The sequence below is a fragment of the Phaenicophaeus curvirostris genome, chromosome 17, assembly GCF_032191515.1.
Source record: "Phaenicophaeus curvirostris isolate KB17595 chromosome 17, BPBGC_Pcur_1.0, whole genome shotgun sequence".
NCBI classification, from domain to species: Eukaryota; Metazoa; Chordata; class Aves; order Cuculiformes; family Cuculidae; genus Phaenicophaeus; species Phaenicophaeus curvirostris.
The window spans coordinates 2,719,437-2,747,282 of record NC_091408.1 but is presented as its reverse complement, the minus strand read 5'-3'; the positions used below and the strand labels follow the sequence as shown (position 1 = coordinate 2,747,282).

Genomic DNA, 27,846 nt, shown 5'->3' with positions numbered 1-27,846 from the left:
TGGCTGGTCATGGGGCCAGGCACCTTTGTCCCCCAAGGATCGTGTGTCCCAGCTGGCGATGCCAAGGTCCCCCCCCTGCTTTCCACCCTCGCTTCCAGCAGAAGTTTTCCAGACGTGTTAGTGGGGAAATATTTGTGTTTGACGTCGCTGTCACGTGCGAGAACGCAACCGCGATGCGACAGCGAGGGGCAGGGGCCGGGCAGGGGTTCCCACCAGGCCCTGGCACCACACACTGAATTTCAGTCCGGAGTCGCCGGTGGAGAGAAGCGGGACCGGGAGCGGCGACGTGAGCAGCCGCAGCCGGTGTTTGTCCTGGAAGGGAAGCTGGGGACCCACGGGACTCGCTGCTGATGGTGAGTGGTATCTGCGAAGGGGCTGGGGCTGAGGGGAGGTGGGGGGCTCTGGGGGTTCCCCACACCCATCGCCACCTCTGATTGGATTTGGGGTTCTGGTTTGAGGGGCCAAGGCTGGGGTCACCTTGCTGCCACCCTTAGGACACTGTGAGAGGTGGGGGGCCATGTCCAGAGCTGTGCTCCCCATCATCCCCCACTGACCAGTACCCCTCCTGTTTGGGGGAGTGAAAATAACTGGTTGAACCGAGCAGGGGCCAGCTGGGTGATGTGGGGAGCACCGGGGAGGCGGTCTCAGTGTTTTTGGGGGGTGCTTCTGTCCCCCCAGACTGGGAAGTGGGGGTTCTCCCTGACTGCATAGAATCATAGAATCACCAGGTTGGAAGAGACCCACTGGATCATCGAGTCCAACCATTCCCATCAGTCACTAACCCATGTCCCTCAGCACCTCATCCACCCGTCCCTTAAACCCCTCCAGGGAAGGGGACTCAACCCCCTCCCTGGGCAGCCTCGAACAGGGAACAATGACCCTTTCTGTGAAAAATTTTTTCCTAATGTCCAGCCTAAACCTCCCCTGGTGGAGCTGGAGGCCATTCCCTCTCGTCCTGTCCCCTGTCCCTTGGGAGAAGAGCCCAGCTCCCTCCTCTCCACAACCTCCTTTCAGGGAGTTGTAGAGAGCAATGAGGTCTCCCCTCAGCCTCCTCTTCTCCAGGCTAAACACCCCCAGCTCCCTCAGCCGCTCCTCTTGTTCTCCAGCCCCCTCCCCATCTTCGTTCTCAAGGTGTCTCTGTGCCTTTCCCAGGGTGGGTGAATGCTGCTGGCTGCCCTGCTCCTGCTGGCACTGCTGCTACTCGTCTGGGCCAAGATGTCCAACCTTCTGTCCGGGGAGGAGGAGAAGAAGCCAGAGGATCCCCCCACGCTGCAGCCCCCCAACCCCCCATCGCAGGCCGGCAAGGCCGTGGCGAGGGAGAAGGAGCAGATCGTGGTGTACAACCCCTCTGCCCTCCGCCGGCCGGCCCTGGCCAAATTCGTGCTGGGCTCCTTCGAGGACAACTCCTCCGACGATGAGGTGGTGGCCGCAGCCTTCAGGGTGGGCAGCCGGCGCAGCAGCCTGGCCGGGGCGGGGGGACCCGGCATCGAGCTCCCCACGGCCGCCGCCTCGCTGGAGCCCAGCGCCGGTATGAGGTACGACACGCGGGGCTGGGGGCAGAAATGCCTCGTTTGGGTTGGGCAGCTGCTTTGCGGGTGCGTTTCTTGAGGACCTTCTTGCTAAAATCAGTCTGCGTGTGTGTTTGTGCTTCTCAGAGCCCCGGTTCAACGCCCCAGTTGTGCCTCTTTGAGCATCACTGTGTGCATTTCGCGGGGCGCGCGTAAACCTGCAAGCAGAGTTGAGCCCTTGGATGGGGCAGATGCACTTGTCTGTGTTGAAGGATGTCCTGTGGTCCCAAGGTTTGATCCTACAGGGATCTCCTGCCCCTAGGTTCCCTCTGCTGCTGCGATGCTAACGTGCTGCTGGTATTGTTGGTGGGGAAACACAGCATCCAGGAGTTGGGGGGCTATGTAGGTGCCACTCCTGCCCTTCTTCTGCTCTTGCAGCTCTTGTAGATCAATGATTCAAGGCAGAAAAGTGGTACTTGGTGGGTTTTGCGATCAATCAATAAAAAAATAGAAGAGCTTTGATCCATGGGCAGCTCCTCAGTGCCTTTTCCGCACTGCTGGCAGGGCCCTGGGGCAGCTCCTTGCTCCCCGCTGGCTTGGGCAGAGCGGATTCCCTTGTGAGCGCAGCTGACAGCCCTTATAAATAACTGCAAACAAAGTGCTGCTGCCCAGCTCCTCTGCTCCCAGTTAAAAATAAAAGACCTTCAGCTGCAGGGACGTGTTGTGAAACCCGACAGCCAGCTCCTCGGGTGCAGCCCAGTGGTATCTACTTGCCTGGCTGGGATTTTGGGGGGTTTCACGCTGCCGGCGAAGCATCGCTGCTGCTCACTTGTGATGAGGAATCTCCTTACGTCGCTGCTGCCCGAGTCCCACTGTAGATGCAGTTGGTGAAGTTTGCAGGACGGGTGCAGTGAGCACAGGGTTTGCGGTGGGATTTGAGGCTGCAGGAGGGAAGCGGGCGGCACAACCAGCCCTGGCAGAGCTGCTGAGCATCAGCAGGGATGCGTCTGAGCACAATAAACCCAGCACTGCTTGGTAGAAACCCAACACTGCTTGATAGAAACCCAGCACTGCTTGGTGCCACGCTCAAGCTACTTGGAAAAGTCCCTGAGTGCATGGAGGAGAGATCAGGATGTTTTCCAGCCTCCCAGAGGATTTTGACACTTTCCCCCTTAAAATAAATGTGCCAAGCGCTACTCACGTGAAATCAGCTCATTCCTGGGGAAGCAGGCTGGGCTGGTACCTCTTCCTTTGCTTATTTATAGCACACCCGCTGAATAACAATCGACAGCGCAAAATCTGGCCGAGTTATGAGGGGGGAGAAATGTGGCCATGGTAATTAAAATAGAAAGTTGCTTATAACTCTGGGCGGAGCTGTGGGAAGGCATGTGCCCAGCTGCCAGGGGGGCCCCTGCCTGCCTGGGGAGTGTTCCCACTGCTGCCAGACCCTCCTGCTGGGGCTGCGGTGATGCTGGGATGGGGGAGGACAGTCTCATAGCACTGCTGGGGCTGCTGCCTGGCAGCTTCAACCTGGTTGCTTCAGGGATGCGTGATGGGGTGTGAGACAAGGAACAGGCTCCGGAGGGCATGGAGATGCCATCAGTGGAAAACCATGGCTGGGGTGAGTCGTGGTGAGCTTGGGAAGGTGTTTTGGGGTTGTGGAGCAGGCAGTGCAGGCTGTGCGAGAGCAGAATCCCAAGGCAGATGCCGAGAGAGGTACATCACACCCTTTGCAAAGTTTCTCCTGGAGCGCTGCCTGCTCTCTGTCCTTTTTGACAGCCCAAGCACAGCTCAAGGTGATCTCGGGCAGCTTGATCTAGTGGGATGTGTCCCTGTGCATCGCAGGGGGGTTGGAACTGGATGATTTTTAAGGTCCTTTCCAGCACAAACTATTCTATGATTCTCTGATCTTGCAGGGGCATCTCTGGCTGCCCCCCTGGGAGACCTGGTGCTCGTGCCACGGGTTTGGAGGCAGTATTCCCCCTTGCCTCGAAGGGATGCTCTGTGCCATTGGGATGCTCATCCCGTTGTTTTTCCTGCCATGTATACCACCCAGTTTGGCTGCTCTGGGCGTATTCCAAGGATGTGGGGGATAGAAACAGCTCTGCAACAGGGGTTGGGGTGAACCAGGACCTGCAGGGGCTTTGCAGCTGACCTTGGCCACTGCAAAAGGGGTTTTGTGCATGTAACATCACTGACAGTGGGAGGGAGGATCTGTGCTCAGTGCTGCAATACAGCCTGGTGGGAGACTCCCCATTCCTCACCCCTCGGAGCGGAGAGTGGCACAATTCCAGCTGCAGCCGGGCTGGGAGCTGTTAGTGGCGCGGCAGCAGGCATGGCCATGGCACGGTGATGGCTGTGCTCGGGACACAAACATGCTTCCAAAACACCTGAGCAGCTCCAGCTCCCCAAAACGCAAACCCTGGGACTTCTGTCGGGTGCAGCAGGGTCTCAGTCCAGCTTCTGTGGCTGCAAATCTCTTGCTTCTCCCAGTGTTTGAATGAATGTGAATGCACAGCTGCTGGGGGGAGGGAGGAGGAATGGGAATTTTAATTGCTAAACACACCCTGTTCGCCCCGAATGTCTTGCCCCATATAACTCAGCTGAAAAAAAAATCCCAGTTTTCCTCTGCAGTGTGGTAGTGAGTGTTAAATGTCCCAAGAGAGATCACAGAATCATTGAATGGTTTGGGTTGGAAGGAACCTCAAAGCCCAGCCAGTTCCACCCCCTGCCATGGGCAGGGACACCTCCCATGGATCAGGGGCTCCAAGCCCCATCCAGCCTGGCCTTGAACCCCTCCAGGGATGGGGCAGCCACCACTGCTCTGGGCAACCTGGACCAGAGCCTCCCCACCCTCACGATAAAACATTTTCCCCTAAGATCTCACCTCAATCTCCCCTCTTCCAGCTGGAAACTGTTCCTCCTCATCCTCTCCCTGCCCTCCTGATCCAGAGCCCCTCCCCAGCTTTCCTGGAGCCCCCCCTTAAGTCCTGATGCACAGCAGAGCTGGTAGCAAGGAAAGTGAATCCTGATGTTCCCTGTGTGTGTCAGCAGGACCAAGGGTTTTATTGCTTTCCTTGGAAGAAACAGCGAAGGGGCAAAGTCTGGTCCCCGCTGCCGCAGGCTGCTGGCAGATCCCCCCCTGGGGAAGGAAACCTCAGCCAGCAGCAGCAGCTCTCGTGCCTGGCGAGGGTTTGCTGGCGTCCCTGCGAGCTCGCTGACCGCCGTCGCGTCCCACCGCAGGCCTAGCATGTCGGGGCTGCACCTGGTGAAGAGGGGCCGCGAGCACAGGAAGATGGATCTGCAGCGGGACTTCACCGTCGCCTCACCCGCGGAGTTCATCGCTCGCTTTGGCGGCAACCGAGTCATCGAGAAGGTCTTTCCCCGCACGCCCCTGCTTTTGCCCACCTAGGGGGCCGTGGCTTTTCACGGTGGCATCTTTGAGTATTGCCTAAACCTTCTTTGCCCGGCAAGCTCGGAGCGACGGCAGCCCAGAGCTGTTCAATCCTCAGCTTCACCCACCCTCGCGGGCTGGGAAAGGGAAACCCTCTCGGTGCACGGCGGCTGCTTGCGGTGCCTTGGCATGGCAGGCAAAACGAAGTCCAAAGTCCTGTCCTTCGTTAGTCCAAGCGCCAGGCATCTCAGCCTCCTGCTCTGCTGTCACAGACGGTTGCAAAGTGCCCACGTTAACACGGCTGCTCTGCTTTCCTCTCCTTGCTGCTGTCCCTCAGCCCAGCCCTGCCACCCCAGCAGCAAGGAGAGGTTTCAGCCTCATGTCCCACCCCCTGTCCCCCAGGTCCTCATCGCCAACAACGGCATCGCCGCCGTCAAGTGCATGCGCTCCATCCGCCGCTGGGCCTACGAGATGTTCCGAAACGAGCGCGCCATTCGGTTTGTGGTCATGGTGACTCCTGAAGACCTCAAAGCCAACGCAGGTAACTCCTAAAAGCATCCCAGCAAGGGATGTTCCCTGTCCTGGGGTGGAGCTGGGGCAGCCCTTTCCTTCTCCCTGCGCTCCTGCCTGGGACCTCAGGGTCACGCTTTTCTCCTGTTCATCCATATCTAGGAGAAAATAATTTCCTCCCTCTTCCAGCCTCCCCGGGATGGAGGATTTGGGGAGGGGGTGCACGGGGCAGTGTGTGAGCGGCGTGTGGCTTGGAGGAGCGGCTCCCAGCACCCCCACCACGCAATGTCTTTCAGAGTACATCAAAATGGCAGATCACTACGTGCCTGTCCCCGGGGGGACCAACAACAACAACTACGCCAACGTGGAGCTGATTGTGGACATCTCCAAACGGATCCCAGTCCAGGTAGCAGCCGCTCACAAGTCTCCCACCTCCTTGCTGAGGGAGGGAGAAGGGGAAGAAAGGGCACTCAGAAGGGGGTGGCATCCCTCTCTGCAGAGGAGCTGGGTGTGATGGGGGCGATGGGAGGAGAGTAGCACAAGGGGGTAACGGCTTGTCTTGTGCCAGGCGGTGTGGGCTGGCTGGGGACACGCCTCAGAAAACCCCAAGCTGCCAGAGCTGCTGCAGAAAAATGGGATAGCTTTCCTAGGTAAGGTCTCCCTGTCCTCCCAGCATTGGAGGGAGCGGGGGACATCACGGTAATGAGTGCATGCAGGTGTCCCCGGGGACGCCGCGGTGGGCAGTGCCCGTTCGGTGCATCTGGCTTTTTCACCCTGCGGTGTGGCAGCCCCCAGGCCAGATTCCTCCAGCCGTCCCAGGAACCCTGCTGTTTGCTGGGCTTCCCCTGTAATGCTCACACTAATGCAGCATTCATGGAGGAACCTTCTCTTGGAGAAGGGTCAAGCTCTGTCCTGAGCTGGGCAGTGGGTTTGGGGGGTTCCCCGTGCCCCTACTCTTTGCAGGAGGCCTGATGGTGCCAGCTCGGTAGGCAGCAGCTTTCTGCAGCATCCGTGCAACAGGGCTGTCTGGCCAGGCTGTCTCAGCTCACCTTGTCCCTCCCTGTTTGAAGGTCCCCCCAGTGATGCCATGTGGGCGCTGGGGGACAAAGTTGCCTCCACCATCGTGGCTCAGACAGTCCAGATCCCTACGCTGCCATGGAGCGGGAGCGGTAAGTGTCTCCTTCCCATCCTTGCACACTCTCCCTGCTACTTCATTTCTCCCCTCCCTCTATTTCTCCCCCAAAAGCGAGTGCCGGGGCTGGGATCCGTGGTTCTTCTGGGTTCTTGGAAATGGGGTGCATGGAAGCAAAGGGAATGGCATGGGTGGCCCCCATGAGGTCCTCGGCTCTCCTTGCCCTGGCGCTGACAACAGCCTTGACCGTACCTGCAGGTTTGGTGGCCCAGTGGTCTGAGGAGGACCAGGAGCATCAGAAGACAATCAGCATCCCCCTCGAGACGTACGCCCAGGGCTGCGTGAAGGACGTGGAGGAAGGCCTGGAGGTAAAGCTGAGCCCATGGGCAGCTCATTGTTTCTTGTCCACCAATACTTCTCTTTGGAGCCCTTTGAGCTTCCAGGGCATGTGACAGCCGTTCTCCCCTCTGCACAGATGCTGCTTGAGGCAATCCTGCTTGGGGCTGCTCGGGGCTGGCGGGTTGTTGGGTTGAGGTTCAAAGTACTTTGGTCACTGCAGTCCTTGTTGCCCCTCAGGTGGCCAAGAGGATCGGCTACCCACTGATGATCAAAGCAGCAGAAGGTGGTGGGGGCAAAGGCATCCGAAAAGTGGAGGCAGGGGAGGAATTTGGTGCCTGCTTCCGGCAGGTGAGAGATGCCCAGAACCCTCAAAGCCTTCCCCATCCCTGTCCCATCCTGGGGCATGCAGCGGAGTCCTGCTCCCCCCCCAGGTGCCTTGTGCTTCCCACCTGGACCTGCCTCCGTTCTGGGATGAACTCTGGGGAGTGATGCCAAACACAACTCTCTCCCTCCCTGCAGGTGCAGGCGGAGGCACCTGGGTCTCCCATCTTCCTGATGAAGCTGGCGCAGCACGCACGGCACCTGGAGGTGCAGGTGTTGGCCGATGAGTACGGCAACGCCATCTCCCTCTTTGGCCGCGACTGCTCCATCCAGCGCCGCCACCAGAAGATCATTGAGGAGGCACCCACCACCATCGCAGCTCCCTCTGTCATTGAGGTGATGGAGCAGGTGAGCGACTCCGGGAGCAGCTCAGGGAGCTGGTGAGAAACTGGTCCTTGCCGAGCTTGTTGTGGGTTTTGGCACCTGAGGCTCCTCAGGAAGGGAGGGACTCCCCAGGCTGAGTAGGGAGCCCCATCCCTGCTTGGATCCAGGCAAGGACACTGCTGATGTTTCTCCTGGGATAACCCTGACCCTGCTGTGGTGGTTTCCCCCTCTCCTGCAGTGTGCGGTCCGCCTGGCCCAGATGGTGGGCTACGTTAGCACGGGCACCGTCGAGTACCTCTACAGCGAGGACGGGAGCTTCCACTTCCTCGAGCTGAACCCGCGCCTGCAGGTGGAACATCCTTGCACAGAGATGATCGCAGATGTGAACCTCCCTGCTGCTCAGCTGCAGGTACCTGAGCGCACACCGGTGACTTGGGGAGGTGTAGTAGTTGAAGCAGCCTGGCAATTTAGGGAGAAGTGCTGGATTGGAACCTGGCAGAGGGAAGCTGTCCCATGCACCTGTGAGTAGGGTGAGGGTGGAAGCAAGGTAGCATCCCTCTTGCCTCTAAGGTTGGGTATGAGGAAAGGTTCTTCTCCCAGAGGGGTTAGAGCACTGGAGCAGCTCCCAGGTGAGCAGTCACAGCCTGATAGTATCCCAGCAGCATTTGGCCAACACCCTCAGCCCCACGGTGTGAATGTTGGTGTGTCCTGTGCAGGGACACGAGCTGGAATCGATGATCTTTGTGGATCCTTTCCAACTCAGGACATTCTATGATTCTATTCCATGATTCTATGATCCCTCCTTTGCCCTGGCTCCCCGCTGGGAGCTGCTGCCTGCAGCACGGCTCCTCTTCCCCTCACTCTTCATTCAGACCACCTCTTGATGCCTCCCAGTTATAATTTTGATGCTAATTTCTTGATCCAACAGCTAAAATCCTCCTTGTTTCTCACGCAGATTGCAATGGGCATCCCTTTGCACAGGATAAAAGACATCCGGGTGCTGTACGGGGAGAGCCCGTGGGGCGATACGCCGATCTGCTTCCACAGCCCCACCACCACCCCTGTGCCCAGGGGCCACGTCATCGCTGCCCGCATCACCAGTGAGAACCCTGAGGAGGTGAGCCAAGGGGATGGACTCTCCTACATTGTCCCCGCGTGGGGGACAAGGGGGTACCCTGCCACTCGGGGGATGAATTGAGCACAGTCCTCCTCCTCAGCCACTCAACGCATTCCACCCGTGGCATCAGTGAGATCCGCCTCCGGATCGACACATGGCACAGGGATTCTCTTTCCCTGTGTACCCTGCACGAGTCTCAAGCCTGGTTTTTCCATGCCTTCTCCTCTGTCTTCTCTCAGGGTTTCAAGCCCAGCTCGGGGACGGTGCAGGAGCTGAACTTCCGCAGCAGCAAGAACGTCTGGGGGTACTTCAGCGTGGCGGCAGCCGGGGGGCTGCATGAATTTGCGGATTCACAGTTCGGGCACTGCTTCTCGTGGGGAGAGAACAGGGAAGAGGCCATCTCGTGAGTGTGGTGGGCCAGGGCAGAGAGCCAGCGTCCGTGGGATTACCTGTGCTCGGTGTATGAACTGGGAAAAGGGGCTATTATCAGAGAGGATGGGAACGGTGCCTCTCTGTGCTGCAGAGATTGTCTGAGCAAAGCCAAAGCTTTCAGACTGCGCTGGTGCTACGGCCCCAGTTCATAGAATGATGGAGTGGTTTGGGTTGGAAGGGAACTTAAAGCCCATGAAGTTCCAGCCCCATGGACAGGGACACCTTCCACTGGATCAGGTCATCAACCTGATCCTTCAGTTCAGGTTGTAGTGACCCGCTAAGCACGCGCTTAGTGCCAGTGAGCTGAGATGTTTATTCACTAATCAAGAAACGCTTAACAAATCTGTCCCAGGTATTTAGGTGTGTTCTTAAGTCAATGCTGACTGTGAGACTGTCCAGGCATGAGGGTGCCTAGGGCTTGGGTGCTCATCACCCCAGTCCCTGTGGTTCCCTGGTTTCCTCTGCTGAAAGCTGCCTCATTGGTCGTTAACGGAGGGCTTTGCTCTCTAAAAGGAACATGGTGGTGGCCCTGAAAGAGCTGTCAATCCGCGGTGATTTCCGGACCACGGTGGAGTATCTGATTAGGCTGCTGGAGACAGAGAGCTTCCAGAACAACGAGATCGACACTGGCTGGCTGGACCATCTCATCGCTGAGAAAGTGCAGGTGAGGTGGCTGCCCTCCCTGGGGTCACTGCTCCCCTGCTGGGGGAAGACCCAAACCCTCTTGGTTTTGCCTCGTACAGGCAGAGAAGCCGGACACGATGCTGGGTGTTGTCTGTGGTGCCCTGAATGTCGCAGATGCCACCTTCAGGACGTGCATGACCGACTTCTTGCACTCGCTGGAGAGGTGAGAAGCAGCGGCTGCCTGACTGGGGCTTGGGTGCAGGGGCTGCACATCCTACAAAGGCAGCTCCTGGCAGCCTGCGTGCATGGAAACCCGAGTTTCTCTCTCCTTGGGCCGTCTTCCTTCCCACTTTTGCTGTAAAAGCTTTGCAAATCCGGACGCAGTGCCCAGGGTGCTGCAAGAGCCTGGGAACCAGGGGGATCTGCTGTGACCCACAGCTCCAGCATCTCCTTTATCGCTTTAGTTAGAGTGGGGAAAAAGCTTCATGTGGTTGGGAAAACAGCTTTCAAGGGAAAGTGGCTTGACCGAAGGCAGCTTGCTTTTGGTTTTGCACTAGAATGTCAAGGTTATTCCTCCAGCCTTGGAGGACGTGGGGCTCTCCCCTGCACCCTTATCTGAGCGTGTTTTTCCAGTGCCAGACCCGTCTGTTGTTTTTCAGGGGACAAGTGCTGCCGGCAGCCTCCCTGCTGAACATCGTCGACGTGGAGCTCATCTATGAGGGTGTGAAATATGTTCTTCAGGTGAGGGCTAGGTTGGGCTCCTGCTGAACCAGTTCTCATGGGGACAGGGCTGTGTGCTCGTGTCCTGAAGGAGAAAGGAACAAGGAATACGAGATTGTGTTTTACAAATATGCAACATAAAAATGAGGCTAATAATAATAATAACAACCACCTCATTTTAACTCAACAGACATTTTTGTAGATCTGGTTGCCCTGAGTTTAATAAAGGATGTCCTTTTCTTGCTTTTAAACTCAATTAGTCAAACTTCGTGCAAACCCTCCCCACTTACAGCAAAAGCAGCAGGTGAGTTAAACCAGCTCCAGGCTGCATTGAAGCAGCTCTTTGGGTGCAGCCTGAGGTGGCTGCCTCCACCCGCCCTCGCACAGCCCCATCCGTGGCTTCGTGCTGCTCCTGCACGGAACGTGGGGAGATGTTTCTCACCCCTCGCTGTTCCCACCAGCCCCGAGAAGGGCCGTTTGCTGAGGGTTCTTACCGGCTGCTGCCTGCAGGTTGCCCGCCAGTCCCTGACGACGTACGTCATCATCATGAACCGCACGCACATCGAGATCGACGTGCACCGGCTGAACGACGGCGGGCTGCTGCTCTCCTACAATGGCAACAGCTACACCACCTACATGAAGGAGGAGATCGACAGGTACCTTCTTGCTGCCTCCCCACAGCTTCCCATGCTGACCGGTGGCCTGGTGGTGAGACCTTTCCCTTTCTTTAAGATACCGGATCACCGTCGGCAACAAAACGTGTGATTTTGAGAAGGAGAAGGACCCGACAATACTGCGTTCACCCTCTGCGGGGAAGCTGCTGCAGTACACGGTGGATGATGGTGGCCACGTAGCTGAGGGGAACGTTTATGCAGAGATCGAGGTGGGTTTTGCAGGAGAGCCCAGAGGAGCTCTGCTCCTGCAGTGCTGGCGCACGGATGAAATCAAAGCTTCTGGTGCCTCCGTGGTGCCCAAGGCAGTCTGCACACAGGCGCTTCTTACTCAGTGACCGTTCCACCCCTCCTCGCCCAGGTGATGAAGATCATCATGACGCTGACGGTGGAGGAGGCTGGGCGCGTGCACTATGTGAAGCGGCCGGGCGCGCTGCTGGAGGCTGGCTGCGTCATAGCCCAGCTCGAGCTGGATGATCCCACCAAAGTGAAGCCCGTGAGTCTGCTGGGGGCCAGCCACCCTGCTGTTCATAGAACCGTTTGATTGGAAAAGACCTTTGAGATCATTGAGTCCAACCATACCTGTTCACAACTAAACCGTAGCCCTGAGCACCTCATCCATTTGTCTTTTAAATCCCTCCGGGGATGGTGACTCCACTTCCCTGGCAGCCTCTGCCGGTGCTTGGAAACCCTTTCAGTGAAGAAACTTTTCCTGTTATCTAATCTGAGCCTCCCCCGGCACAACTTGAGGCCGTGTCCTCTTGCTCTCTCTCATCTGCTCCCAAAAACATCCCACAGGGTGTCAAGGATGCTCAAGCAGGGGACAAAACAGAGGAGCTGCCCTGGCTGGGGCATCAGCAAGCATGTGTCCCTATGCTGGCATGGGGTGGTGCAGACATGGTCATGCTGCATCCCCCAGCCAGCTGAGCCGGGGCTCTGGCAGCTGCTCTGCATAAGCATCCCATGCACACTTGCTCAATGTGCAGTTTTTAATGTATTTATAGTGCTCTGTCTACATCTCCAGCTTATCTGCAGTGGTTTCAGGATGGGGAATTGGCAGAGACGTGAAGCTGAGTGTTAGATGCTTCCTCTGTGTCTAACCAAAAGCTGGAGGGGTTGTGCTGGTTTCTCTGGGGCCGTCAGGGCTCTCGGGAGGGTCGCATCCCGTGTCAGCGAGGACTCTGAATGAGCCCACCTCTCTCTCCAGGCACAGCTGTTTACAGGGGGGCTCCCGGCACAGGAGGCCCTTCCCATCACCGGAGAGAAGCAGCACCAGGTTCTCCGCAACGTGTTGGAGAATCTCACCAACGTCATGAATGGCTACTGCCTGCCCGAGCCCTACTTCAGTGCCAAGGTGGGTGCTGGGGGCAAAGGTGGTCCAGGGTTTGCTTGCCCCATTGCTTCATGTTTATCATGGTGGCAAGACATGCGGTGCTTGGGGATGTGGGCAGCTCCAGTGGGTGAAGGCATCTCTGGAGCGTTCAAGCAGCTCCAGTAGGTGCAGGCAGCACCACCTTCTGCTCCCCACAGGTGAAGGAGTGGGTGGTGCAGCTGATGAAGACCCTGCGGGACCCCTCGCTGCCCCTGCTGGAGCTGCAGGAGATCATGACGAGCATTTCGGGGAGGATCCCTCTGTCCGTGGAGAAGTCGATCCGGAAGGTGATGGCACAGTACGCCAGCAATATCACCTCAGTGCTCTGCCGCTTCCCCAGCCAGCAGGTGAGTGAGTGGTTCAGGGGCTGTGCTCCCCAGCTTGGCCTTCGCTCCCCTTTTAGCTGGAGCTGCTTAGGAGGTTCTGCCTGAATATGTCCTGCCTAGTGATAATATAGAAACTTAGAAGAGTGTGAGAAGCAGTGCTTTGATGCCTGTGTTTCTATATCTGTGTTTCTATATTTACTTCTCACTTTGCGTTTTTACCTTGGGAGAAAAAACCCAAACCCAAATGTTGCCGCAGCGCTGAGCTGGGGGAACAGGAGCCCTGCGGCCGCTCTGTCCCTGAGCTGCACCGCTCCCCGTGCCCTCTCCCTGCAGATCGCCAGCGTGCTGGACACCCACGCGGCCACGCTGCAGAGGAAGGCCGAGCGGGAGGTCTTCTTCATGAACACGCAGAGCGTGGTGCAGCTGGTGCAGAGGTGAGCCCTGTGTCCCACCCTGGCCCTCCCCAGCCCCCTTGTCATCTCTGCTGCATCGCAGCACGCCGGGCTCTCCGCTCCCCAGGTACCGCAGCGGCATCCGAGGCTACATGAAGGTGGTGGTGCTGGACTTGCTGCGACGCTACCTGCAAGTGGAGACACAGTTCCAGCACGGTGAGGGCTTGAGAAGGTCTCCAGAGGGGTCTGCAGGGCTGTCTCGGGGAGATCTGCCTGGCTCACCACGCTCTGCCCCGCAGCTCACTATGACAAGTGTGTCATCAGCCTGCGGGAGCAGTGCAAACCTGACATGACCCCCGTGCTGGAGAGCATCTTCTCCCATGCCCAGGTGGCAAAGAAGAACCTGCTGGTGACCATGCTAATAGTGAGTACAGTCCACGCCCCGAGACGCCAGACGTAAAGGGTGGTGCCAGGGAAAAGCCCATAAGCCGAGGCAAGCTCTGTGTCGCTGTGGGATGGCACGTGGCTCTGGGTGGCCACCACCGCCCTCTGCTTTCTCTTCAAAAGTGGGCAGACACCCAAGAAGCTGATTTTCTGCTCCCATTTAGTGCATCCCCAGGGTTTGAGTTTTACATCCAAGCATCTTTTCCTGTGTCTCTGGGGTGACTGTGTCACCCCTCTGCCATGTTGCGTTGCTTCACTCGGTTCAAAGAGCAGCATTTTTCCCCTTTTAGCCTGTGCAGGGGCAGAGGCGCAGGGCAAAGCTCTCCTGCAGCGAAGGGACCCAAGCTGGGCTATGGTGGTGTGTGTGTTGCAGGATCGCTTGTGTGGCCGTGACCCCACGCTGACGGACGAGCTGACAGCCATCCTCCAGGAGCTGACACAGCTCAGCAAGACTGAGCACTCCAAAGTGGCGCTGAGAGCCCGGCAGGTCAGCGAGCGCCACACCGCGCTGTCCCCATCCCCGTCCCCATCCCCGTCCTCCACACTCCCAGCCTCCTCTCCTGTGCAGGTGCTCATCGCCTCTCACCTGCCCTCCTACGAGCTGCGGCACAACCAGGTGGAGTCCATCTTCCTCTCCGCTATTGACATGTACGGACACGAGTACTGCCCTGAAAACCTGAAGGTTGGGAATCGCGTGTTTTTCTGTAGAGGGAAGATGGGTGGCTTTGGTGAGGAGGTCAGGCTGCAAGGGGCTTGGTCTCAGAAACAGCCAAGAAAGCAGTCCCAGCCTTTGTGCAGCGTCAGTGCCTGTGTGGAGCAGAGGATGGGGCACGCTCTATTCCTGCCTGTCCTCATCTCCTGCTCCTCACCCACTTTGGTTGGGGACTGACCTGTGGATCCACATCATCTGGTGGTGTCCCATGTCACCCCAGTGGCCAGTCCCGCACAGCCTCATGTTGCAAGACCCCTTTGGGACACGTCTCCCCCACCCTGCAGTGGGGCAAGGAGGTCCAGCTTCATCTTTGCCACCAAGTTTACTTTCTTTCCCCAGAAACTGATCCTCTCAGAAACCACCATCTTCGATGTGCTTCCAATTTTCTTCTACCACACCAACCAGGTGGTGCGCATGGCAGCGCTGGAGGTGAGGGCTGGGGGGGACACTCGAGCACTTGGAAGGGGGTGTGTTGGGAGTAGGGGCGCAGCGGTATCTCCTGCTGACCCCTCCTAGGTGTACGTGCGCCGTGGGTACATTGCCTACGAGCTGAACAGCCTGCAGCACCGGCAGCTTTCAGATGGCACCTGCCTGGTGGAGTTCCAGTTCATGCTGCCCTCTTCCCACCCAAACAGGTATGGGCGTCACCACACGTCTGTCCTGCTCCCCTGGACATAGTCCTTTCACAAAGCTGTTGGGACCCTCAGAGGGAGCTGCTTGGCATGCTCTCCCTTTGCCAGTGGAGCAGGAGGTGCCCTCTCTGGCTCAGGGGACCTGATTGTTTCCCATCAGACCCAGGAGAGGTGCCTCCACCCACGACTGATGCCTGCCTTCCTCCCCTGTGCAGGATGTCTGTCCCCATCAGCATCTCCAACCCTGACCTGGCCCGGCACAGCACTGAGCTCTTCATGGACAGTGGCTTTTCTCCCCAGAGCCAGCGGATGGGAGCTATGGTGGCCTTCAACAGATTCGAGGACTTCACGAGGTGGGGGTGCAGTGATGTTCATTCATGTTCCTTTTGGGTGCTGCTGCAGCCACTAGAGAGCAAAAGTGGGTGGCAGAGCCCAAGTTGATGGTGTCTGGACAATGCTCGGGACAACTCTTGCTCCTCCCAGAGCTGGAGGTCGGGGCTGACTGATATTTTCAATACAAGTTACTTGGTGGGGATGTGACATGTCATTTGGGGACATGTGGAGCCAGCGCGTGCCCCCAGGCTGCTGTACTGCTAGCTGGTCCCTGCCACAGCAGGTCCTGGTATCGTCCCCTCGGGCAGTGGGTGGGCACAACGTGCTGACTTGTCACCCCATCCCCACTGTTTGGGCAGGAACTTCGATGAAGTGATCTCGTGCTTCACCAACCCACCTTCAGAGAACGTGATCTTCAGTGAGGCGCGAGCCACCATCTACGAGGAGGAGGATGCCAAGGTGGGCACGATGCCACTGCTGTCCCTGCTAGATGGTGCCAGGAAGGCTGTGGTGCTGCTGGTCAGGCTTGACTGGGAGGTTTTGTTGCCAGAACGTCCATGAGGAGCCAATCCACATCCTCAACATCGCGCTCCGCTGGGCTGACCATGTGGAAGATGAGAAGCTGGTGCCCATCTTCAGAGCCTTTGCCCAGTCCAAGGTAGGACACTGGGGCCAGATGCCCTTTTTGCAGACCCTGTGAGCCAGGGCACTGTTCCCCTCACCTCCACACCTCCCCAAAACACTGCACCCCGTGGCTGCCGCTTGGGTTTTGTTTGCTCTCTCGGGGAAGGTGCTTAAGGTCTCATGACTGGTGGGATCTTCTGTTTCTGTCTAGAAAAACATCCTTGTTGACTGCGGACTCCGAAGAATCACATTTCTCATTGCCCAGCAGGTGAGTGCACACTGAGCTGTGGATGGGTGGAGTGGCTTTAGAGATATCGTGCTTCTTCCTCCCTAAAATGCCTGGAAAAGACCTTATAAACACGGCACTGAGTGATGGATGCGCTTCATGTACATTGGGAGCTGGGAGTTAATTAATGAAGGAATTCAATGAGTGACTCTTCTCCTGTATCATTCTTTATGCTGCTAATGTCTCCAATAATGTGGTTCCTGTGTGGCCTCTCCATAGCTTTAAGCTGCCTTTCAAAAGCATCAACTCTTCCCAGCTCTTTTTCCTTTTGAGGGAGGAGGAAGACTTCAATTTTTTTTTCTTTGTAATGGATTCACTGAAAATCAGAGAAACCCTTTGTGTGCCAGGATTATTCATGTTTTCCTCTCTCTGCTTTCCTCTAGAGAGAATTCCCAAAGTTTTTCACGTTCAGAGCCAGGGATGAGGTAAGAGGCGTGGTTAGAGTGGGGTCCATGTGGTGCTGAGCTGTCTGGCTGCTTGCTCACTCCTCCTGGCCACCTTAGTTTGCAGAGGATCGCATCTACCGGCACCTGGAGCCAGCACTGGCCTTCCAGCTGGAGCTGAGCCGCATGCGCAACTTTGACCTGACGGCCATTCCCTGCGCCAACCACAAGATGCATCTCTACCTGGGCGCTGCCAAGGTGCAGGCGGGCGCCGAGGCCACCGACTACCGCTTCTTCATCCGCGCCATCGTGCGCCACTCGGACCTCATCACCAAGGCAAGGCGGTTGCTGCTGGGTTCCCTGCTTGGTCAGGGAGAGGTGGGGGCTCTCTGGGTGCAGGGGTTGCTCTGGTGGCTCCTGAACCAGCCGGTGCCCTGCAGGAGGCTTCCTTCGAGTACCTGCAGAACGAGGGTGAACGGCTGCTCCTGGAGGCCATGGATGAGTTGGAAGTGGCTTTCAACAACACTGCCGTCCGCACTGACTGCAACCATATCTTCCTCAACTTTGTCCCGACTGTCATCATGGACCCCTCCAAGGTGTGTTTCTCCATGTCCTGCTTCCCACTGCCAGCGCGGTGCTGCTGTGAGGGTGGAGGCTGCGCCATGCCCTGTGCTTGGTGCTGCCACATGGATGGGTGGCATCCCCCACGGCGGCTGTCAGACCCCATCCCACCCAGTGCCCACCCGACCCTGGATGGGGGATGGGTTTGGCAGCCCCAGAGACCTCTGCAGGACAAGGGGGAATGGCCTCAATCTCCGCCAGGGGAGGTTCAGGCTGAACATTAGGAAAAAATTTTTCACGGAAAGGGTCATTGGGCACTGGCAGAGGCTGCCCAGGGAGGGGGTTGAGTCCCCTTCCCTGGAGGGGTTTAAGGGACAGGTAGACGAGGTGCTGAGGGACATGGGTTAGTGATTGATGGGAATGGTTGGACTCGATGATCCGGTGGGTCTCTTCCAACCTGGTGATTCTATGTCTGTAGGACACTGTCATTCTCTGATGCGGAGAGGCTGGATGGCAGCACCAGCCCCCAGGGATGGAGAGAGCGAAGGGGCTTGCCCAAAGCAAGTCTGAAATGGCAGTTTGGGGTGGAGATACACCAGGGCTTCTCCAGCCTCGGCATCAGGGACAGTGGAATCCCTGAGACCACGTGTGTCCTGCCCTATGCCTAGATCGAGGAGTCGGTGCGGTCCATGGTGATGCGCTACGGCAGCCGCCTCTGGAAGCTGCGGGTCCTGCAGGCTGAGGTGAAGATCAACATCCGCCTGACGCCCACCGCCACTGCCATCCCCATCCGCCTCTTCCTGACCAACGAGTCTGGCTACTACCTGGACATCAGCCTCTACAAGGAAGTGAGAGACCCCAGCACCGGCAGTGTGAGTAACCGCAGGCAGTAGTGAGTGGGAACCCAACCACAAGTGCTGGGGCTGCCATCGGCTATGACAAAGCTTTGGGGTGGTTTCTGCAAAAATCCTCATGTTGCTGGTGCAGAATCGGACAGTATTTAGGTCTGGTAGGTGAAGGTCAGTGTTCTGATGTTACCAGTGCTTGCAGCACAGCAGTGTTGCACTCTGTGCTCTAAATGGAATCACAGAATGGTTTGGGTTGGAAGGGATTTTGAAGTCCATCGAGGTCCAATTGCCATGGGCAGGGACACCTCCCACTGGATCAGGGGCTCCAAGCCCCATCCAACCTGGCCTTGAACCCCTCCAGGGATGGGGCAGCCACGGCTTCTCTGGGCAACCTGGGCCAGGGCCTCCCCACCCTCACAGCAAAACATTTCTGCCTAAGATCTCATCTCAATCTCCCCTCTTTCATCTTCAAACCATTCCCCTCATCCTATCCTTGCACTCCCTGATCAAGAGCCCCTCCCCGGCTTTCCTGCAGCCACTTTCAGTCCTGGAAGCTGCTCTAGGGTCTCCCTGGACCATCCTCTTCTCCAGGCTGAACAACCCCAACCCTCAGCCTGTCCTCATATCAAAGACTGGGGTAGAAAATCTCATTATTTGGTCTAGCAGAGCCTTGCACCTCAGTGTTTCAGAGGGGACTCTCCTGCACACTGAGGGAGCGTAGCCAACACTGCCCTTCTCTCCAGATCATGTTTCATTCGTATGGGGACAAGCAAGGGCCACAGCACGGGATGCTCATCAACACCCCCTACGTCACCAAGGACCTGCTTCAGGCCAAGCGGTTCCAGGCACAGTCCTTGGGCACCACCTACGTGTATGACTTCCCTGAGATGATCAGGCAGGTGAGTCTGGCTGAACAGAAAGAGGCTCCAAGTGACTGCATTCGCTTTTCTTCCCCACCTTCCCCCTCCCCCAGACATTCCCATCTAGGGAAAAGAATCCTCTCACCTGTGCTGGCAAAGGAGGAAAAGAAATGAGCCCAAGCCCCAACGCTTTTGATTATATGAAATATTTCTAAGCCAATTCCTAGCTTTTGCAAATTGTTGTAGCTGTACTCATGGAGAACGTGAACCAGAAAGCACTGTGCAAGGAGGTTTGGCAGCAGGGAGGGTGGCTCTAACACGAAGCTGTGCTCCTACAAGTCCCATCCAGCTGCAGGAGTGTGTGTCTGCGCTTGGTGACAGCCTCGGAGCTGCTGCGGCCCCGTTCTTTCAGCTTATCCTCTGTGTGATGCATCTGCAGGCTCTCTTCAAGCTGTGGGGCTCCTCGGAGCTGTACCCCAAGGATGTCCTGACGTACACTGAGCTGGTGTTGGACTCACAGGGGCACCTGGTGCAGATGAAGAGAATCCCTGGAGGGAATGAGGTAGTGGGGGATGATTTGGGAATGGGGTGAGAACATGTGGTGGGTGGAAGCTGTGCTTCCCCGGTCTGGCTGTGTTTAAAGCCCAGAGCATGTTCCTCAAGCAAGTATTTTTGTCTGTCTGCTAACGTGGTCTCTGGCTCTGACCCCGTTCCTCTGGAGGAGCCTGCCCTGTGACCTCGTGCTCTTTTGGGGCAGGTGGGGATGGTTGCTTTCAAAATGAAGCTGAAGACCCCCGAGTATCCGGAAGGCCGGGACATCGTTCTCATTTGCAATGACATCACGCACAAGATTGGTTCCTTTGGGCCAGAGGAAGACCTGGTGTTCCTGAGAGCCTCAGAGCTGGCGCGGGCCGAAGGCATCCCTCGTATCTACATCGCTGCCAACAGCGGCGCCCGCATCGGCTTTGCCGACGAGATAAAGCACATGTTCCAGGTGGCCTGGGTGGACCCTGAAGACCCCTACAAGGTGTGTGGGCATCTCCCTTCCAGCCATCACAGAAAACAGCAGGGGGTTTATTTGGGGAAGGAAGGATCAGAGCTAAACTGGGGCATAAACCCACAGGATCGGTGCTGAGGGGGGAGCACAAACCTGCCCCCAGCGCCACAGGCACCAGTGGAGTGGAGACAAAGGGTGGTTGCTCTGCCCAGCCCTGGTCCCTGAGCTGCTGTTGATGCATGGGATGGGTTTGGGTTGGGATTAGAGAAGAGCCATGTCCCACTTGAATATGTGCAAAGGGGGTCCATAAGTTTTCCTCCTCTTTATTTACAGGGGTTCAAGTACCTCTACCTGACTCCCCAGGACTACACGAGGATCAGCACCATGAACTCAGTGCACTGTGAGCATGTGGAGGAAGGGGGCGAGTCCAGGTGAGCCCCGCTAGACCATGGGGTGCAGAGAGCCACCCCAAACCCTGCCCTACCTCCCTGCCAGGACGCAGCTCCCACATCCTGGCTCAGCATCCTGCTGGATACCTCATGCAGGCACGTGCTTCCTTTGGTCCTGCCCACAGCACCGTGGCTCTGCTTTTCCTGCAGGTATGTCCTCCTGGACATCATCGGGAAGGATAATGGATTTGGGGTGGAAAACCTGCGTGCTGCTGGGACCATCGCTGGGGAGTCCTCTCGTGCTTATGATGAAATAGTGACCATCAGCATGGTACAGCTGTCAGCCCTGCTCCTGCTCTGTTCCTCCCCTCTCTCCTGCTTGCTTTTGAGGTCATCCTGGGGGAATAACAGATTGCAACCACCAACCTGACTGTGCAAACCCCTGCAGAGCATCGCTGACCTGCTGCTCAGGGACCGTGCTGCAACCCTGCTTGTCCTTGTGTGTGTGTGTCCAGGTGACCTGTCGGGCCATTGGCATCGGTGCCTACCTGGTGAGGCTGGGCCAGCGCGTCATCCAGGTGGAGAACTCTCACATCATCCTCACGGGCGTCACGGCTCTCAATAAGGTACTGTGCTCCGGCCGCGTGTCCTCCACCAGCACTGGCCCTCGTGGCAATACGTGAGTGGGCTCCTTCTCTGACCTGGGAAGAGGAGGTCAGTTCCTTGCACATCATCTCATGGGACCTGTCTGGAGGAGTTGCAGGGCAACTGCAGCTGGGCTCATCTCTGAGAACTGAGAGAACGCTGCCCCACAGCTCTTTGATGTCGCTTTAGAGGCCACTTTATGGGGCATCGCTCCTAGGGGAGCTCACACAGGAACTGCTCAGCGCTGGTCCCGGGGACAGGACTCATCCCTGCGCAGAATAACACTGATTTGAGCTCATTTAAAACCAGCTTAGCTAAATCCATGCGCTGTGTAAAGCAGGATTTCCCTCTAGCCTGGTAGGCTGAGGTGGAAATCCAGCCTCAAACCAGAGGGAACGTACCTGTACAGATGTTTGACTTGACAAACACAGCAAGGAGGAGCGACTCCTATGTTAGCAGAAACCAATTTGCTTCTGTTGATGATTCTGGCCAGGTGCTGGGGCGTGAAGTTTATACATCCAATAACCAGCTGGGAGGTGTGCAGATCATGCACAATAACGGCGTTTCCCACGTCACTGTCCCAGATGATTTCGAAGGGGTCTACACCATCCTGCAGTGGCTTTCATACATACCCAAGGTAGGAGGGTGCTGCAGGACACTGGTGGGAGGTGTTACCCCAGTCCTGACTGGTGACGTGCCCTTCGGGGCTCTCATTTGCAGGATAACCGAAGCCCAGTGCCTGTCATTGCCATAAGTGACCCCATTGAGAGAGAAATCGATTTTGTCCCTTCCAAAGTCCCCTACGACCCCAGGTGGATGCTGGCAGGGAGACCCCACCCAAGTAAGTCTGAGACCTGTGCAGCAACACTCCCCAGTGCATCTTGTGACTGCAACCCCCCCATTTCAACGCAGAAGGTGCTTTTTGCTTTCGGTCGGTGCACAGGGAGCCATTCAGCACTCTCTGTGGCACCGCTTCACTTTTCCGTGTGCTCTGCAGCTCTCAAGGGGACCTGGCAGAGTGGCTTCTTTGACCAGGGCAGCTTCTTGGAGATCATGAGGCCGTGGGCTCAGACAGTCGTGGTTGGCCGAGCAAGGTACTATCAGGTGCAAGGGATGGAGTCCCAGGGCAGAGCACGTTGCCTTGAGCCTGCATGCATCTCAGGTGCACCTGAGCCCTGGCCATGGCACTGCTTTTGGGGTGCTGGAGGGGGTTCACGTCTCTGGTGGGGCTAGGGTGGAGCACGGAGGGGAGCTGGTGGCCTCTGCTGAGGCCATCCTGCCTCACTGCAGGCTGGGAGGTCTCCCGGTGGGTGTCATTGCTGTCGAGACTCGCTCCGTGGAAGTGACGATACCTGCGGACCCTGCCAACCCAGACTCGGAGGCAAAGGTGTGTGGGGAGACCTTAGTGTAGCCAAGAGGCAGCTGGGAGGGGAGAGCAGGGAAAAAGCTTATTGTAACCCTTTGGCATGTCTTGATTTTCCTTAAAGACTGGGGAAATCAAGGTGGCTCGGTCAGTTTTCTTTCTGTGCTTTTGCACCGCGTGCTGTTGACCTACCAGTGCGGTGTGCTGGGAAGCGCCCGCGCCAGTCTCAGCACTGCTGTTCACCTTCTTCTCCAGATAATCCAGCAGGCTGGGCAGGTCTGGTTTCCAGATTCTGCTTTTAAAACAGCCCAGGCTATTCGGGACTTCAACCGGGAGCATCTCCCGCTGATGATCTTCGCCAACTGGCGAGGCTTCTCCAGTGGCTTGAAAGGTATCCGTGCTCGAGGTGCCCAGATCCGCACGCTGTGCCGTGCTGCCACCACTCCTGCCACCCCAAGGGTCCTGGGATGACCCAGCCTACCCGGGTCTGCTCGCACCACTGAGTCCCTTTGGCTTTCAGACATGTATGACCAAATGCTGAAGTTCGGTGCCTTCATCGTCGATAGCCTCCGGGAATTTAAGCAGCCTGTCCTGGTCTATATCCCACCACACGCCGAGCTGCGAGGAGGCTCCTGGGTGGTCATTGACTCCACCATCAACCCCCTGTGTGTGGAGCTCTACGCAGACAAGGAAAGCAGGTCAGCGTCCGAAATACGTGGGCATCATCCACAGCCCATGTGCAGAGGAACAAAGGACAGTGCATGGATCTGCAGAGCCGTAGTTCCGCTGGCAGGGATCTCCAGTCGCTTGAGATGTCTATTTTTGACCCTTTGGTTAATCAGAGCCATCAGCTAAAAGTTTCAGGGCTCTTACAGAGCAGCATGGCAGGTATCTTCTCAGAGATATCTACATCCAGCAAAGGCTGTGGGCGTGTACAACATGCTTGTGAGGGAGAGAAGGCATTTTCTCTAACCTGAATTAATGCACATTGGAGTAAGGAGTGGGAGGACAGGCAAGAATCCCAGACTGGAAACAGAACTCTTTCAGGATTTCTTTCTCTCTAATTCTTAGAAGAGAGGGTTGCCTGAACATTTTGTCCCAGGATTTATTCTTCTGTGAAGACAAATCCCTGATTTACCAAACTTTCCTTCCAGGGGAGGCATTCTGGAGCCTGGAGGAACAGTTGAGATCAAGTTTAGGAAGAAAGATTTGGTGAAAACCATGAGGAGGATTGATACGGTCTATGCCAGGCTTGTTGAGCAGCTGGGTAAGGGAAATCCTTTGGTGTTCTGCTGTGAAAATTCCTGGTGGCTTTTCTGATGGTGGAGCCTGACAAGGGGATGTGGTGGTGCTTCAAAATACTTTTACCTCCAGGGGCCTCTGTAAATGCTGTTCCCTGGTGGAGATGGTTGATGTAGGAGCGCTGGACCCCATCACAGTGGTGGGGGGTGGGCTACTCAGCAGAGTGTGTCCTGCAGGGACCCCCGAGCTGTCCGAGGCGCAGCGCAAGGAGCTGGAGAAGCAGCTCAAGGCCCGCGAGGAGCTCCTCCTGCCCATCTACTACCAGGTGGCCGTGCGCTTTGCCGACCTACACGACACCCCGGGCCGCATGCAGGAGAAAGGCGTCATCACGGTGAGCCTGGGCGTCGGTGGGAAGGGACTTGTGGTGGCACGAAGGCAGGAGGCAAAGTCCTCTCTGGAGATCTGGGCTGCAGCTCCATGTGCTGTTCCTGCCCTGCGTCCTTCTTGCTGCTCCAGCCCAGCAGAGCTGCTCTCGAGCAGCGGCTGCACATCAGCTCCTCGTCTCCCTGCGCACCGGCTCCTTTTGTTTCTGCAAAGGTGAACCTGGGCCGTGTCCCTGTTTCTGCAGGACATCCTGGAGTGGAAGAACGCTCGCTCCTTCCTCTACTGGCGGCTGCGACGGCGGCTGCTGGAGGAGGCGGTGAAGGCGGAGGTCCTGAAGGCCAACAGTGAGCTGAGCCACATCCACATCCAGTCCATGCTGCGGCGCTGGTTCATGGAGACAGAAGGAGCTGCGAAGGTACTCTCAGCCCTGGCTTCCCCAGGTGTCCTTGCATCCCGTGCGGTTCCCAAAGGCTGTCGCCTTGTTCTTCTGTTGCTCAGTCATTTCATTGGTGCCTCCCTGAGGGTTTATATGTGCGATGGGAATCACCAGGGTGGGTGGCTGAGTAGCCCTGAGGCTGGGGCTGTCTTCTCAAGTCAGGTGACGCTAGTTGGATGCTGCTGTCTAGTGGTGGCAAGGTTGGCCTCCAAATAAAGATTTTCTACCATCAGATAGGGCAGAAGTGAGACCTGGGATCTTTGCATTTGAGCTGCTTCAAATGCAAGTGCTGTGACATGAATCTTACCAGGTGAGCCCTGTGCTTGCTGACCTGGGGAGCGAGGGCTTGCAAAGGAAGCATGTTTTACCTTAACTTTTTACCTTAACTCATCCCTGGAGGTGTTCAGGGCCAGGCTGGATGAGGCTTGGAGCCCTTGATCCAGTGGGAGGTGTCCCTGGTTGGAACTGGATGGGCTTTAAGGTCCCTTCCCACCCAAACCATGCTATGATTTTAAACAGTCCAGGAAGCTTTCCCTGGTTTCAGTTTCCAGACTGATCCTTTTCCCTGGTGGCGATTACAGGGGAGTGGGGGAGCATGCCGTGCCGCGTCATATGTGCAGGACTGAGAAGAAAAATCTCCTTGCCTGGTTCTGTCACGGGAGGAAGAAGCCTGGGGCCACAGCAGGAAGGGTGGGCAGCAGGAGCCCCTGCTCACGGTGTTTCTCTCCTCAGGGCTACCTCTGGGACAACAACCAGGTGGTGGTGGAGTGGCTGGAGAAGCACATGCGGGAGGACGACAGCACCAAGTCGGCCATCCGGGAGAACATCAAGTACTTGAAGCGGGACTATGTGCTCAAGCGCATCCGCAGGTGAGCGATGGCGGGAGGCGCGATGCAAAGGGCAATGCTTGCCCCTGGGTCGGGGACAGAGGGTGGTGGAGAAGAGGCAGATCTTGCTACAGCCCTTGAGGCAGCTGCGTTCTTCTGTCTGCCTCGCAGCTTGGTCCAAGCCAACCCTGAGGTGGCCATGGACTGCATCATCCAGATGGCTCAGCACATCACCCGCGCACAGAAGGCCCAGATCACCCGTCTCCTGTCGACAGTGGATGACGATGGCCCGTCTTGAGCCCGTGGCCAGCGGTGTGCGGGGCAATTGCCGTGGGGCAGGAGGGGCGCCGGGACACGCTGCTGCTCAGAGGCCAGACCTCAACTCCCCACCTGGTCCCTCAGCCCTCGACCTGAAGCCTTGGACTCTTACTCATGTGCCTAAATACAGGATGTCAGTGTTTGCTTTTTAAGCCATGAAGATGGTCTTGCCATTCACGCAAAGTTCCCTCTGGTGGTGGGAGAGTTCGCCAGAGGAGCAGCTTGGCAGAAGATAAAATTGTCCCAAGCCAAGTCTGGAGTCTGGACCTGGTGCAGAAGTCGGTTTTGAAAAGAATCTGATCTCTTTTACTGTGTTTTAGCTGCAAGCCCTGGTCTTCAGTTTTAAAACAAGCTCCAGTGTCAGACACGTCTCATGAGACTGAACGGAGCTGGAAGCACAAACCCACTGACCCAGGCACCACAGGGACATGGAGGAGGAGGAGGACTCCGTACGGTCAGGTGGAGGCTGACCAGACACCGGCTCAAGGAAAGGTAACCCTGCTTAAGAAACAGTCTCAAACTGACATTTTAGAATAAACTCAGGAATGCGAGGAGCGGTTTGTCTCATCCTTCCTCTTGCTGGGGAGTGAACAGTAGGTGTGACTCTGAGTAGCTGATAGCCCAGAAAAGACAGCAGCAAGCCGTGCTGGGAGCTGTTGCAGCAGGAACATCAAGGGATTCACTATGGTTTGACTGACCTGACTCTTCCTCTCGCATCTTGCATCCTTTGTGGCTCCTGCCAAAGCTTCTTCAAGTGTTCTCAGCCTGTGGCTCCTGTGGAGGATGGAGAGAAGGGTGGACAGTGCTCTGTGTGCTCCTGCCCCCGTGACCCAGTTCCTCCGCTGAAGCACTGGAGGCAGGGTGAGCTCTCTGTCTGTTGGACCATTTTGCTTCTCGAGTGGCCTTTAATCAGCTTGGTTCATGGAGAAGAAATCTGAGTATGTGCCTCCCAGTGCCTCTGGCTGTGTGTGCGCATCATTTCACCAGCACAGGTTTAGCCTTGGCTGGCAAAGGAGGAGGCACGAGGTGGGGTGCCTGGCTGGAGCACAGCGCTGCTATTGCTGTGCTCTGGAGGTGATGGTCACTTCCTCGGTCACTTCTGGCTGGGGAGTCCCACCAGGCTGTGTGGGAAGGTCTCCCTGGCCTGGAGGCTGGGAGAGAAAAGGTGTTATGAGGTGCTTTCTGGTCTGAAAGGTGCCACTGCACAGTGTCAGGGAAGGGGGTGCTGATGTTCGCTGTACGAGAGCCAAACCACTGCCAATAAAGTCAGCACAGTTCTCAAGAAAGTTTTCTTGAGTGGTTTCTTTTGTCACTGCATCAATGTGGCAGCTCCAAGCAGGGGCCCCTTCCCTGCCCCGCAGAAACTGTTTAGGCACAGAGCAGCTCGTAGCAGCCCTCCTGCACACGCCTGTCCCTAAGCCAGAACCCTGCCACACCTTTAGGCACAGAGATTTGTAGGAATAGGTTGATGGAAGGGAAACCTAGAGACTGGATAGCAGGGAGAAATTCTTTATTGTGAGGAGAGAAGCCCTGGCCCAGGCTGCCCAGAGCAGGGGTGGCTGCCCCATCCCTGGAGGGGTTCAAGGCCAGGTTGGATGGGGCTTGGAGCCCCTGATCCAGTGGGAGGTGTCCCTGCCCATGGCAGGGGGGGAACTGGATGGGCTGTGAGGTCCCTTCCAACCCAAACCATTCCCTGATTCTATGAAAAAAGAGTTCATGGAGTAAATAGCTGTAAACCCTTATTCTCCTGGAAGATTTGAGCTAGGCATGAAGTCTCAACTTAAACATTTGGAGACACCGGAGCAGTTGTAGCAGCACATCCACAATGACGCAGGCTTAGTGCTAAGAAATGTTTATTTAAAACAACGAAGACATCGTAATTGATGCCCATCACAGCAAATGATCATGAATCACATTTGTTATCAAACAATAAATTATAACATGGAGCATCGTGCCCTTTTGGAAGAGGTTGCCATGGATATAGGGGAAAGGCACCGAGGTTTTCCAGCCCCAGACCTTCCCAACAGTGATTTTCAGCTGGAAGGGGGGGCTCCAGCATTCCCCATGCTCTGGGTTTTTAGCACATGGACCAGGCTGGGAGAGAGGAGCCTGGGAGCACATGGATACTGGGAACCAGGCAGGGGGATTCTATTAATGCAGAGGAACAGACAACACACAAGATATAAATATCACTTCATGGTCACAGAGGTATAAGTAAACTAAATGCTAAACTCCAACATAGAGGTTGCTTTTTATATTTTCAGATGTTTCATCACATTTTTTCACAATGTGTGTTACCAAGTACAAAGCAGGGTTTGAA

The 27,846-nt window shown here is 56.7% G+C and overlaps 1 protein-coding gene across 2 annotated transcripts; it reads left to right on the top strand.

Annotated features, from left to right (window-relative positions):
* The first annotated feature begins 208 nt into the window (after positions 1–208).
* On the top strand, positions 209–26,812 carry ACACB (acetyl-CoA carboxylase beta). 2 transcript variants are annotated; one of them, XM_069871229.1, is made up of 53 exons: positions 209–353; positions 1,153–1,535; positions 4,752–4,884; positions 5,305–5,443; positions 5,709–5,818; positions 5,981–6,062; positions 6,483–6,581; positions 6,803–6,912; positions 7,121–7,231; positions 7,403–7,612; positions 7,827–7,997; positions 8,544–8,705; positions 8,945–9,108; positions 9,651–9,801; positions 9,881–9,984; positions 10,421–10,502; positions 10,992–11,137; positions 11,214–11,364; positions 11,514–11,648; positions 12,360–12,506; positions 12,683–12,871; positions 13,184–13,284; positions 13,370–13,458; positions 13,542–13,666; positions 14,060–14,173; positions 14,255–14,368; positions 14,738–14,827; positions 14,915–15,033; positions 15,246–15,383; positions 15,723–15,822; positions 15,914–16,021; positions 16,199–16,255; positions 16,657–16,698; positions 16,777–16,992; positions 17,097–17,252; positions 17,886–18,089; positions 18,809–18,964; positions 19,365–19,487; positions 19,683–19,952; positions 20,256–20,353; positions 20,522–20,642; positions 20,827–20,937; positions 21,450–21,593; positions 21,677–21,797; positions 21,954–22,050; positions 22,247–22,343; positions 22,575–22,710; positions 22,840–23,017; positions 23,474–23,586; positions 23,798–23,952; positions 24,190–24,360; positions 25,114–25,250; positions 25,380–26,812. In XM_069871229.1, the coding sequence occupies exons 2-53, from the start codon at positions 1,162–1,164 to the stop codon at positions 25,504–25,506; spliced, it is 7,098 nt and encodes a 2,365-aa protein (XP_069727330.1). In that variant the 5' UTR covers positions 209–353; positions 1,153–1,161; the 3' UTR covers positions 25,507–26,812. The 2 variants fall into 2 exon arrangements, with proteins under 2 accessions (XP_069727330.1, XP_069727331.1); XM_069871230.1 differs by lacking the exons at positions 209–353; positions 1,153–1,535 and adding an exon at positions 2,971–3,129.
* Positions 26,813–27,846: the final 1,034 nt, after the last annotated feature.